Raw genomic sequence first — 13,929 nt, 5'->3', positions numbered from 1 at the left:
GCTGGGGGAAAAAGCATGCCAGTATCTGGAGAAGTAGCCAGTCCACTGGTTTCACCAAGATCCTTAGTTCAGTCCAGCTGTTCTTTAAAAGGCTGGTATTCTTCAGGGTCCAGAGACCCTTCACAATCCTCCCCAAGACCTAGCGTGTAAGAATAGGGCATGGCTTGTTGGCGCCAGCGTCGGACCCCCACCTCAGGCTCACCAACACCTGGCCTGTAAGAATAGGTCTCCATGTTGGAGTCAAGGCTGAAAATGGGGATGGCCGCCAAGGGGGCCGGGAGCATTGTCTTCAGGATCGGCGTTGGGGAAGGTCAAAGTGGTACAACCAGCATCAATCTGGATTAATCTGGCAACAGAGTCGCCGGTAAGGATCCAGTAGAGGTTTTCCTTAACTTACAGGGTCTGAAGGCGTGCCTGAGGGAACGGACCACCATAAGATGAGATGAATTGCTTCATAAAACTCTATTAATTGGGCGGGTCGCTCTGGTTCCTGGAAACTCAGAGGTGCGGAGCGTACCCAGATGCTGGCGCAATCGCAGAGGAACACCACGAGTGGCAACGATCCCTTTTTTGGCCAATGGATGAGGTGAAGCGAAGCACGCTTCAACTTCTTTTTCTTGTGGGACTTGGACTTACCTAAATCACTCAACTTCAACTTCAAATGAAATAATTAACTCGCGCTCTGCAACCGCTCCATGGACATTCCTCTCAACTGGGATTGCGATCCATCGTGGCGTCGCACGTCAATCCTTCATAAGCTTGAGGGCACGCTCCGTTAAGGCCTTCAGGTGCATGGTGCGGCATTGTGAGGAAGCTTTCAGGTTGTGATCTAGCTTGAGGAACCAAAGGCATACACTGTGCAGGTCCGTCACCGAAATCTGTCAGTGACAGGCGCCTCAGGGCTTGAAGCCGGCCTTCTTGGAGGACATCCCTGCTACACTAGGAGGTAAACCTCAAAAACGACTTCGACAAATCTTTTTAAAGGCCTAGTCAAAAAAAGGGGTAGCTTTTCCCAGTTCTGCACTGGCTGGTGTGGAAAGAAAAGAACTGACATCAGCGCACCTGAGTTGCACCTACACAGGCGTTGCAAGCGTCACTTCTGGCGTGGACGATTTCAATGAAACCACGCAGGGCCAAATGATGCCACCTACTGGCGCACGCAGGGGTGCTGCTCACCAAATGTTTTCAGATCCTCTCCGATGCCAGGGGATTAATCCAAGGGAAGGAATCTTCAGCTAGAAGTCTCTACAGATATTACCACATTTTAGAAAACTTCTTGATAAAAATAAGGAATTTCTGTTGAGTTCTGACTGTCAGCAAGAGTTTGTTAGTTTGAAAAATGTATTTAAAAACACACTTAGTTTACAAGCATTTATTCCAGGTGAAGAAGCTATTATTGTCACAGAGGGGAGTTCCAAAGGACTGCGAGCAATTTTGAAGCAGAGAAGGAATGGTAATTAGTCTTTTATTGCTTGTGTCTCAAGGTATCAACGTGGAGCTGAAATGAACTATTCCGTGGTCGAAAGAGAGGCCCTGGCAATCTTTTGGGAATTGAACACATTTCTCAATTTTGTTTAAGGGATGAAGTTTACATCATCATGTACAGATCACAAACTGTTGAAGGAAAATGTTCAGGTCTGGATTTTTTATCATCTAGATTCCCAAAGTTAATTTAGTCAGATAATGGGCAGCAGTTTTGCTTCATAAGTATAGATGCTATTATAGAATCCTGTTGGACTATTCATGAAAAGTGTTCAATATACTATCTAGAAACCAATAGAGCTGTGGAATGGTTCTACAAAATAATTAAAGAAAACAATGATCACAGGTGAATTCTATAGACTGGAAGGTTAAATTGCAAAAAAGTAGAACAGCATATTGCATGACATCACATACTTCCACAGGAAAGTCTCAATTTGAATTGCTTTAGGGTAGTTTCCCCCGCCCCCAACACTTATGTCCATGTTGGATAAATTAGGACAAACGGGTCAAGTAAAATGGATCTGGTGAGTGGAGAGATCGAGAGGTGGGATTGCAGAATAAAAGGATAGAGTATTTTGACAAACAAAATGTGTAAAGAAGGTGAGGGGAAAAGTATGAGATTAGGTGAGGATAAAGCCCCTGTGAGATGTATGCCTTGATCAAAGTTTACAGAGCCAAACACAGTGGTTAAGTGTTTTAATAAAGCTGTCAAAACAGAAGATGCGAGAATGTGGAACAAGAATTTTTTAGTTGTATTAAAAATCAGAGTTGATTCTGATAAGAAAGGTTTCATTAGAAGATAGTACAAACATTTCAGAAGAGAGTGCCACGAGTATGCCATATGAATAATTTCTCTGTAGAAAGGGCTTTAACATGTAAGAAGCATCAGCAGGTGTAAGCGCCCAACGTATCTCGGAGACTATGATGTATGATTTTAATGTGTTGGAGAAATAGCAGTTGACCATATTTTAAACTTATGCATGCATGTAAACATTTAACTTTTTTTATTTGAATGTGGTATGTTTTGTACAGTTTATGTCCAATTATAATTTGCAGTCAGTTAAAAGGGGGAGAAGTGTGATCTAGCTGCACACTGTAATATGATGTCATTTAGAATGTAGAACATAGAATGCAGGTCGTGAGTCAGTGGAGCAGTTGCTGTTGGTTCCTGATGGATGTATGCATATAATAAAAGCTCCACTTCTACTTAACTGAAACCTGTTTCCAGGCATGTTATTTATCGTTACATTGAGCAGCACTACAATATGTAAGATTCCAGCCAAGATTTAAATTTAGGAGCTCTGTCCCTGCAATACACTAACCATCTTTTGCGAACCAGAAGGGATCCAGTTGTTTTGAGTGGTTGGTTATCACCTTAACCCAAACGAGCAGGGCTACCTTCAGTTCCATTGGCACAGCACATCTAACCATGTCAGATAGTGCAGTAATTACTTTACCCCAGAAGGTCTACAGGGAGTCACACAGCCAGGCCACATGCAAGAAACCCACCAATTAGGCAAAACACGTGGTATGGTTATTATAGAACTAAAAGTGAATTGACTGATCATGTTATTTAGTTTCGAAATACAGCCAAAAATGGAGCAGCACATTTGTGCATTCGCACCATTCTTCTTTTGGTAAAGACAGCAACCCCAAAATGGCATGGCTCAATGGCAGATCACAGCAAGGTGACAAATGAAAATTGGAACGGATGCTGATCTGCTCTCTAAATGCAGCACTAGACAAGTGTTGTTCATGTGTTTCATGACCAACTTCGATTTGATCACCAGTAGCAAAGCTTTGAGGAAAAGTAAGATGACCTTTAACCCCTTGAGTGCTGGCCACGTTCAACGGACGTCGCGTGCACTACCTCGGTTGTGCTGCGCATGTCCGTTGAACGTCGCGGCCCAGCTCGCGCAATAGAACGTTCCGCACCAGCGTGGAAGGTTCAGCGCAGCGGAGGGGTTAATAAAGGGCATTTATTATTAATATTTGGCAATTGAAGAGCGAATAATGTGCAAATGTCATGCACTGCAGCACTTACGTGAAATGGAGACCTTGACAAGGAGTAGTGTTTGAAACATCACGCTCTGAGGATGTACGGTGATTACCTCCAACAAGTAAGGTGTATGGGCGCATCACTCGAGAGACAAAAGGAAAAACAGTAGGGCCTGGAGCATTTTGACGGAGGGACAAATGCTGGTTCCAATTATCTTTTAGGTCAAATTAAACTGCCCTCCTTCCAATCAAGAGACATACAACAACTATTATGCAGAAGGTTTGGAGACCAAATGAACACTGAAACCAGCATGCTGGTGATGTTTATTGCCGGGAAGTCTGTGGCTGCCTCAATTTTTAAGATGTCTTTGGATGATAGCACAGGCTACCTGAGGAGAGTTACTAAAATCCTGGAGTCAAACACGATTCAGAGAGCCAGCACAAGACTGAAAAGCCCTGTGTGTCAAGTTGGCGCCATGGCCAGACAATCGTCCAGAGTGGGGTAAATATGAGCCTTACATGGGAAGGAAAAATTATCAATTACGTCAGTACTCTCATGAAGACCTAGGAATTCTTTGACAATTCTGATATGCTGAGGCTGGGCATGCAAAATCAGAGCATTAACACACATGTGTACATTAAAGGACTTGTGGAGTGTCACCCTGCACACAGCTTTCCTGACTGATTTGAGGAAGTCTTTTTCGATCATGTCAGCAGATACCAGGTGATCCCCTCAACTGGAATACAGAAATGAGGCACGAAAAGAGAGTACAGATATGTTTTTGTGTAATTGATTGTTTATCAACTTGGGTCCCGGAACTGAGGGTTGCATTATATTGACATTTACACATAGCCATGCACATGTTACTTACTGTATATTATTCAAGTTTAAATTGTCCATAGGTAATGTAGACTTGCAATGCAAATGGCTCTCGTAGTACAGCCATCTTGCTTCTAGACATGAACGTTAATTTCTAGGCAAAGCTGAAGTCGCAATTAATAAATGCAATGTTCTCTGCTTTCTTTCTCATGTGAAATGTTTTCTTTACCATCGTAATCATGGAATGTATTAAATGTATTAATACATCTGCAGAGTACAGGTTGGTCCAATGTATCTCATTTGCTGCAGATAAATGTAAGTTTGAGGGGCGCAGAGAACGGCTGTATAGTGGAGGATCCCGAGATGCTACTGAGCATAGATAGTATGTTCCTACTTTAAGCTGATTGGATATTTCCATGAGAACTGCGTGGAGGTGTAGCAAATGTTAGAACTGTGTGACTTAAGCGAGTGCAATGTAGATTAGATAGTAGACATTTTTCCAAACTTTGAATAGAACAGAGTAGGAAATATAAGATACTCACTTTATGAGAGGACTAATTTTAAACAATTGGTCCTTTGAGGGGACGCTATGATAGCTTGTCCTCCTATTTATATTACTTTGATTGATTTTAATTTCCTACCAACAAATGCATTCATGTGCTGATTATTGATTGGCGCTACATGGTATGATTTCATAAACTTTTTCACATTTAATAAAACCTTTATTGTTTCAAAACAAACATGTTTCGTTTTTCTTGTGGAGCCTTATTTGTCTCACGTTATTTAAATGATTACATTTGTGGCTGAACAGTCTCAGTTTTGAATTCTGATTCAACAGATAGCGCTTTAGGGACCAATACAATTGCAAAAGAAAAGCGCCAACAAGACCCAAAAAAAAGTGAGAGTCCAGTGCCTTTTATGTCACCCAGAGAGATTGGTAGAAATGATCTGTACAAACCTGCAATGAACTACAATGGGACCCGCACTGGGGGGATTTGAAAGCTTCACTCGCCGGATGAAAGACAGGAGACCAGTTGCATGGTAAGGGACGCCATGATCTGGCCAACCAGTGAAATGGAACTGTTTCACCTCACGGATTTCATTGTACCTCTGCGAAAGGCAAAACAACACGCTTAGAATGCACTGGGCAGTGGCAAGCAGGTCAAACTCATTGCAACTAATTTAAATGGAATGGCAATAGTGATCCTCTCGGAGAGACTAACTGTCGCCTTGTTACCCCGTAGCTAACGTCCCCATTTACTTGAAAAATAAATGTGCCCCAATTGGAAAAGGATGTGACAACCGTTGGGCTTGCTCAATCAAAGTCTCCTCAGAGACAATACAATTTCTATTCATATTGACTGCTCCACCAATCGCCTCCATTAAAAGGCATGCTAGCAATGCGTGCGTGTGTAGTCACTGCAATAAAAGGAGCCTACTTCTGTTTGAAAGGCAATAGTATGGCAACCTGGGGAGAGATGAGAAACAACACATATCTCACACCGCATCGAATCATTATGAAACTGAAGGCATTCATTTCAGAATGACGCCCTACTTTTGTTCTGATAATAAGTCACATGGAACCACATTAGAGCCTGGGGGAAAACTAGCTACTGCTCTGAGCACCATATGCATCACAAGACTTTTTTGGTTAGCACATAATAATGACAAGCATCATGCAACCGCACACAGTGCATTACTAACTCTGACATGCACGATTGTCAATTTGTGGAACTTAATGTGGTTGTGCTTCCTTTATGTTGGAAACGTCCCCCTGGGCACTACCTTGACCCAAAATTGGGTTTGCACGTTGCTCAAAGTTTTAAACGTAATTTTTGAACAGATTGGTGAGTCAAAGGATTCTTTGAATTCTTGCTGTTTTTTATTCAGTCAGTTGATCTTCAATCTTGAATATTCCTAGTTTTAGTTCAAATGATATATTTCGCAATGATATTCCATACAATTCACATTACTGTTCCAAGGCATTCCGCCCTTCATCAGGGAACCATGCTGAAATACAATATAACAAGAAAAAATATATACATTGATGAGACTGCCCTGTCTGAAAAAGCTGTTGATTTACACAAATGGTGACAATGCTAGTGCATGCTTTGGTTGTCGAACTGGTGGTAATCACTGTAAGGTGCTGCTATATGCGCGGCAGTGGCGTTCAATTGGTATTAAAAAGTATACCTGAGTTTGCGGTATCGTGATTAACATGCCATCCAGTGGTAGTCGTGTAGTAGTGGTACCTAAATTGCGGCTAAAACATGAAGAAGCAACTCGTATTTACGCACTTATACATGAGGAGACTACACACTCCACTACAAATCGCACCAAAGAACAGAACATACAACAGCTTGTTTACTTATCTAAAAGAGAAATTAATCAGCGACTATACGCAAGCAATCTAATCAAATATCACAGGGCGCATACCAAGGGGATAACAAATTTCACTAAAACCATCATTGTGCAAAAATGCAAAAAAATTTAAGGATATTCAAGATTGAATAACAAAAAACAGAATAAAAAACAGACAGAATTCAAAGAATCCTTTGACTCATCAATCTGTTCAAAAATTACGTTTAAAACATTATGACGTGCAAACCCAATTTTGGGTCAAGGTAGTGCCCAGGGGGACGCTTCCAACATAAAGGAAGCGCAACCACATTACATTTCTTTGAAAGACGTCCTCAAACGGAGCACGTTACCCCAGGAGCACACCAGAACTTGGGATCTTTCACAAAAAAACCCAAATCTAAACTCGGTTGTGCGCGCACAATATTCATTAGATACTTTCAATTTATGGAACTGCCACGTGCAGCAGGAGCTTTCTTAAACGTCTAACACACTTACCCTTTCAAGAGTAAACGTCCTGATTACATATTCTGCAAGGGGCTCCATTTCCACACATGTAACTTTGAAGTCACCATAAACTTCGGTGTCATCTGGCCAATACTTGTAGCACTTGACCTGAGAAAGCAAAACGCCTTTAATAATGCCCTGAATACATCAGTTTCCTTACTGGCAGTTGAAAAGTGGACATACACAGGCAAACTGTATGCTTTAAAACCTAGAAGATTTTCAGAGAATATCAATGTACTTATTAAGGTCAAAGTGAAAACTGAGATAAACCAAGGGGGGGATATCCTGTCTCCTACTTGGCCAAACAGTGGTATTAAAAAACTCATGTGTACTCAATGCAATACTCAAAATGGAATCTATATGATTGAATGCTACTACTTCCCAGTCAACTTGATATTCTTGTTTATGAGTCGACGTATCAGCATGGTAAGGAATATACCAGGCCTGTGCAAAATTGTTCTGCTCACGAAATTTGCTCAATTTCACGCTACGCAAATTGTGTGAAATGTCACAAATTATGCCAGCAGAAAACATCTAGCAGGAGGCAGGTTTGAGCAGAAAATGTGTTACGAGAGTGTCTTCTGTGAGAGCCCGCCCCCTTGCCGGTGTAAATGACTTTTCAAATTGACGTATGCCATCACATTCAATTTTAATTCTAGATACCCACTGCATACGTCACATATTTATACTTAATTTTGCATAATTGTTCCAACATTTCACAGGAAAAAAGGTTACGCATTGCCACACACTTCTTCAAAATACTAGACACGTTGAGTTTCGGTGAAACAAGGTGCTACTCCGATACACCTATGCGTACATTTATTATATATATTACTGGAGCAACGTATAGTGAACTTTTCAAAGACAAGAATTGTATCAGCATTTTATAAAGCAAAATTGAATGCTTGAATAATATCAATACCAAAACTGTAGAATCAATGACATCAATATCTGTTGATGTTTCAGTTTCATTGTTTTCTCCTGCAAAAAGTTGCATGGCTGACAAAAAAAGGGAGAAACCGGGAACCATTATCTTGTAGCATCAGACGTAATTAAAAAACAGGGAACAAATACAAAATGTGTGTAAAGAACCTAATTGTAGTTCTAGATACCAGTCTTTGTCAGCGGCTTAGCTAGAGCTTTTGCCGCACAGGGTGATCCCTGAGTTTGCTGTCCAGTATCGGTCCTTGGAGGTAAGAGCAGGGGGATGGGCATGGGGGGGATAGAGGCGACAACCAATGGAGGTGGAGGCAAAAGACGAGGGAGAATACCTACATCTTAGAACACTTGAAAGTCACCCTCGTCAGATTGACCCAGCAGGTTTGACCCAGTCTTCTGTCAGTTTTCCAGACAAAAATCCTTGAAAATTGTACCAGGTTTTAGGGTTAGGCAGGAGGAGTTTACTCATACTTTTTCCAAAGGCCCCAAGACCTCAGAGACACCACTTAAGAGTCAGGATTTACTCTAGCGAACAGCAGGTTCCAGAGTAGGTTCAGTTGTAATTGATCAGCTGGGCTCTATCAGGTAAGTGGGCTTCTTTTAGATTTTGTATCCCTGAAGCCTAACAGGTGACCATTAGAGTCCACTTCTCAGTCATAGGTTCATGTGAGAACAGGTCCAGCCCACAGGGTTCTCCTCACAGGTCACAAAAGAAAGAAGGTATAGTCCTCCTGTCTTCCACAGGTCCAGAAGTGTTCTCAAGGGAGTACCACATTTATGTTCAGTACCAGCCTGTGGGCTGGGAAATTTCCGAGCCACTCTGTAATCAATATAGTAAAAGTTGCCAGGACTGACTCTACACAGTTTCAGCACCTACTAAATGTTTTGCTGTAAACTATCTCACCGTGCCCCATGCTACCTAAAACTAATACAGCAGAACATTTCTTCATCTGTGCACCCAGAGGTGTGGCTAGGATAATGGGTAAACATGCCTTGTAATCACTCGAACGGTTCTGGGGGCAGGCAGTCTCCTACCGGGACTGGTGTTTGACTGGTTAGCAGGGCAATAGCAGGGGCAGGCCTAGGTGTGGCTAGATCTGCCATTGACAGGATAGGCAGCATCTTTTGAAGTTCATTCAGTTCCTGGGAACAGCCTAGATAGCCATGTCAGGGAAAAGTCTGCCCATCTCCTTTTGTCTCAGCTCTGGAAGCCACTTCACGCCCTTACAAAGGAGCCATTCAGCTCCTAGGTGACAGTGAACATTACAGAAAGGCACATTTGGTTCACACAGAAAAATGACAATTTTTTAAAAGTATATCTTTCAAAATAGAAGTGTCAAATTCTACTTGACCATTAAGTTTGATTTTAAATGACTATTAAAATGAGTCTTTGAATTATTTTTCTAGATACTCTCAAACTGAATTTAATCATTATATGATTTTTTAATGTAACCCAGTGTTCTCCCAGTGTAAGGCTAGAAGTCCTCAATAGAGGCCTCTCCTTCGTCCCTACCACCAGACTAGACACATTCAAACTCCATGTCGAACTGGCCGAGTTTTTCAGGAAAACTTAAACTTAAGGCTTTCTTTGAAAAAATTCCCACAAATGAAGAAATCACTGACAACAACCCCAACGAAACTGGACTAAGACCCAAATCTACCTTTGTGCCATCACCAACCAGTGTACCCGCAGAGATTTCCACATTTGAACAAGTGGTCTATACAGATCTAGAAAAACTTAACCCTAGGAACACCTTTACCAACATGTCCAAAAAGGACAGAGAAATAATCAAACGCCTTCAGAATGACCCTACCCTCATCATAAAACCAGCGGACAAGGGAGGCGGCATTGTGGTAATGAATAAAACCGACTCCGACAGAGAATGCCGCAGACTCCTCAGCGACAGTCGCAACTACAAACGCCTGAACGGAGACCCCACAGTGGAACTACAGCAGACCATACATACTCTAGTCAAGGGAGCTAGTGATGCAGACTACATCTCCACTCAGGAAGCAGAATATCTCTGCCCCAAAAATGCGAAAGTCCCATATTTTTACACCGTACCAAAAGTGCACAAAGGCACGATACCGCCCCAGGAAGACCTCTAGTTTCAGGGCTAAACTCTCTACTAGAATCCTTGTCGCGGTACTGTGACTATTTCCTCAACCCATTGGCCCAACGGACCCCCACCTACATTAAGGACACCAAGCATCTCCTTAACATTATCAAGGAAGAGAGCTTTAACCAGACCACCCAACTACTGGTGGGTCTTGACATAGACAGTCTTTACACAAGTCTCCCCCAAGATGCCACACACAAAGTCCTACATGATGTGCTCATGCAAACACCTTGGACCTACCACACCCCAAGACACTTCATTCGGAATTGTGCAGCACTAGCACTTAAAGAAAATTACTTTGAGGATGAGGGAGTGTACTACCTCCAAACCAATGGAACATCAATAGGCAGCGTCTTTACCCCTAGTGTGGCCGGATTGTATGTCCACCACTTCGAGGAGAAACACAGTATGTCCCCCACTAACCCCCACTCAACCAATATAAAAACTTGGCGCAGATACATAGACGACATCTTTGTAATCTAGGAGGGCACACAGGACGTGTTGACCACCTTCATGACATGGCTCAATGGCCGCGACCCCTACCTCAGGTTCACAAGCACCTCCAGCGCAACCAACCTGGCATTCTTGGACCTTAACATCACGAGCGAAAATGGCACCTTACACACTACCGCCTACTAAAAACCGACAACTAGGAACTCGCTTCTACGGTTTGACAGCTTCCACCCCAGACCACTCAGAGAGAACTTACCATTCGGCCAGTTCCTGCGTATCCGCACGAACTGCAGCAACATATCGGACTACAAACAACAATCAAAAGCCCTATCGAACAAACTGGAAGAGCGGGGCTACCCCAGAGGCATCATTGCGAGAATGTGCAAGAGAGCCTGCAACCAAAATAGGGACTCACTACTAGAAACAGTGACAAAGGAGCCCGAAACACCACCCATGACATGTGTGACCACATACAACACCGCCTCAAACCAGGTCTCTAGCATCATCCGCAAACACTGAAAAATAATCAACTCTGGTAGCAGAGCCTGGGAGACCCCACGCATCGCCTTAAAAAGAGCTAACAACCTCAAAGACTAACTGGTATCCACACAGCCCAGAACAAGTCCTAAACCTACTGACAACACCATCCTCAACACTTGGGGACTACCCAGAGTAACCGGTCATTACTCGTGCAACAATTGCAGTGTTTGCCACCTTACGAAACTATCCAAGCTCCTCACTCTTGAAGAAGGCAAAACATGGACCCAACCCCAGTCCACTAATTGCAATTCCAGTAGTCTGGTATATCTCATCACCTGCCCGTGTGGGCTCCGATATGTAGGCATGACAACGGGTAAAGTGAAAACAAGAGTGGTTGAGCATAGAAGTACAATCAGGTGTGGAAAAAACATCAGTAAATTAACAGAACACTTCCTATCCAACCACCACACCCCCAACGATTTATCCTGGACTGTAATAGAGCAATTCACAACTGCCCACCAGGACAATGAGAAGATATTACTAACAAAGGAGCAAAGGTGGATCTATCGACTTTCCACACAACTCCATGGCCTGAACGACTCCATACCCTGGGGCTCCCTTAAACCCTGAATTCCCGAATCCTGCACGTGTCGCACATCCGACATGTCCGACCAGCTGTCACTCCCTTAGGGCCCAATCATGTGTCCACCTGTGTGCTACTTAAACCTCTGGCTTCAGTCAACACACACTGTTACTCCACGTGCCTTAACTACAATACACCTTGGCCACATTTGACAGCATTGGCTTCACTTATCAGCTTATATGTGTTCCCATATGCATTTGTGTACATTGGCACCCTAACGGCTGGAACTGCAGCCAAGACGCAGGCGCAAGGCAATTCCTAACGCGCTTGCGCAGACCCTACGAATAAGCGCATGCGCGCACGCCAGACACAAGCTCCCCACACACGGGCCGCTGGTGCGTGTCTCAGCGAGGGGCGTCTGTTGTCTATGTCTACGTCTCCAAGCCTCACAGGTGTAACTAATGGAGCCGGACTACTTAAAACAAACCTCTGCTGTGAGACAGTCTTACGGAATACCTCGGCAGGACAACAGGTTCACGGAAGGTCCCGACTGATAATCTCGTGAGTACCAAGTTCTTCTGCAACAACCCGGGTAAGCCACCACTGCTTTTCTCCACAGGTTGCCCCTTACTTTTGGACCCTTCTTATCCCTCCAGGTTTATACCTATGCCAGGTGATTCTATGAAGCATTAACTGCAAAAATGCCAGTGTGAGGATTCATATTCTTTACTTTTTATGTGCCCACAAACTTCACCTGTGAGTGTCGCCGACGCTGTTTAGCCCACCACAAGAAACCACACATATCAAGTTAGTCCTCACCATAACCGTAACACCAATATGGTTACACAATTTGCCGCATTTTTAGAGTCAACACAGCACTTTAGAAACCATCATTTATACTGTCTTGTGACCTCAGCTATATTGCTAAGACTCTCCCTTGTATGTTTGTCATGTCATCTATGTTGTATGTCCAGTAATGCGCATAGAGGGAATCCCCCTCATACATATATAGCACCTTAGAGAGTGCTTCACATAGAACACTTTAACTTAAAATAAGACTGCACTATCACCTATTTATTGGTCCCGAGGAAAGCAAGTTTTAACAGAAAAGGCCTGGCTGAAACATGTAGACCACACCTGGATGCAGGAGGCCCTAATCTACACTCCTATACATCCACTAGCCTTTTTTATTGCTAACCGAGGCCCAGTCATTAAAGTGCTTATTAACCTAAGGTTCTGGGACCACTGTATAGCTTTTAAACTTCACCTTCACGTCACCACACTGGTCACTCAGAAATATACCTGCTCCGCTGTAGTCAGGCGTTGAAGCACACCCGGGACACACTCGGTGTCACTGGGTGGGCCCAATGATGAAGCATGCCACCAACTAGGTTGGTGGGTGAGGGCTTCATGATAAATACTAATGGTTTACCCCACCTAAACATACAAAATCGGAGTCTCTTCACTAATTAGCTAGTCCTTTTTGATAATGCATATAATCCTTGGGGATACGGACTAGCTACCTAGTCCTCTCTCTCGCTCTTGATTAACGGCATGCCTTAGCAGTGACTCATAGGTTTTAAAATGGAAGGTTTAGACCTGGCAAAGGATTTACTTTGCCAGTATGAATTAGCATTTTTACAACTGTGTATCCAGGCTGCAGTGGCAGGCCTTCAGAAGCATTGCTCTGTCACTTTAGTGGTGGCAAAATACGTGCTTCAGTCTACTAGTGACACTTAACAGGTCCTTTGTACACTTTTACTTACAAAGTAGGGACTTATAGGTATGTTAAAAATGCCAATGAGCAGTGCAGTCAACTTTGACATGTTTTAGGGGTAAGAACACACGCACTAGGGCTCGATAGAGGTCTCCCAGCACACAGTCAAAAATGCAGCAGCATCTGTCTGGAAAAAATGTGGGTGCCCGTACAAAAAGAGTCAATTTCTTATAAACTGTAGGACCGGGGGCGTTGCAAGTGAGTCTATGCAAGATACAAAGGCTGGAGAAATGGAGGTACAGTAAGCAACTGAGTTCTTCAGCAGTACTGGATCTTTCATACATTGAGATGCTTGAATCAGAATGGCAAGCAGTACCTCAAATACTAATAAAGGCTCACCTTTATAGCAATAGTATAGGACTACTTGACCTACTTAAGTGTCAGCTGCCAGATTCCCTTCTAGGCAACAGTG

General features: G+C 43.2%; 1 protein-coding gene across 7 annotated transcripts in view; it reads right to left on the bottom strand.

Annotated features, from left to right (window-relative positions):
- The window catches only part of PTPRK (protein tyrosine phosphatase receptor type K), a 1,685,403-nt gene that overhangs the window by 108,880 nt on the left and 1,562,594 nt on the right, over nucleotides 1-13,929 (bottom strand). For all 7 annotated transcript variants that reach the window (XM_086927009.1, XM_086927007.1, XM_086927008.1 and 4 more), the window contains 2 exons: nucleotides 7,157-7,273; nucleotides 5,259-5,410 (listed from right to left, as the gene is read on the bottom strand). In XM_086927009.1, the coding sequence (XP_086783135.1) occupies nucleotides 5,259-5,410; nucleotides 7,157-7,273 (269 nt within the window). The remainder of the gene's footprint in view (nucleotides 1-5,258; nucleotides 5,411-7,156; nucleotides 7,274-13,929) is intronic.

The sequence above is a fragment of the Lissotriton vulgaris genome, chromosome 6, assembly GCF_964263255.1.
Source record: "Lissotriton vulgaris chromosome 6, aLisVul1.2, whole genome shotgun sequence".
NCBI classification, from domain to species: domain Eukaryota; kingdom Metazoa; phylum Chordata; class Amphibia; order Caudata; family Salamandridae; genus Lissotriton; species Lissotriton vulgaris.
The sequence above is the reverse complement of the archived record's forward strand: the minus strand, read 5'-3'. Positions and strand labels throughout refer to the sequence as shown.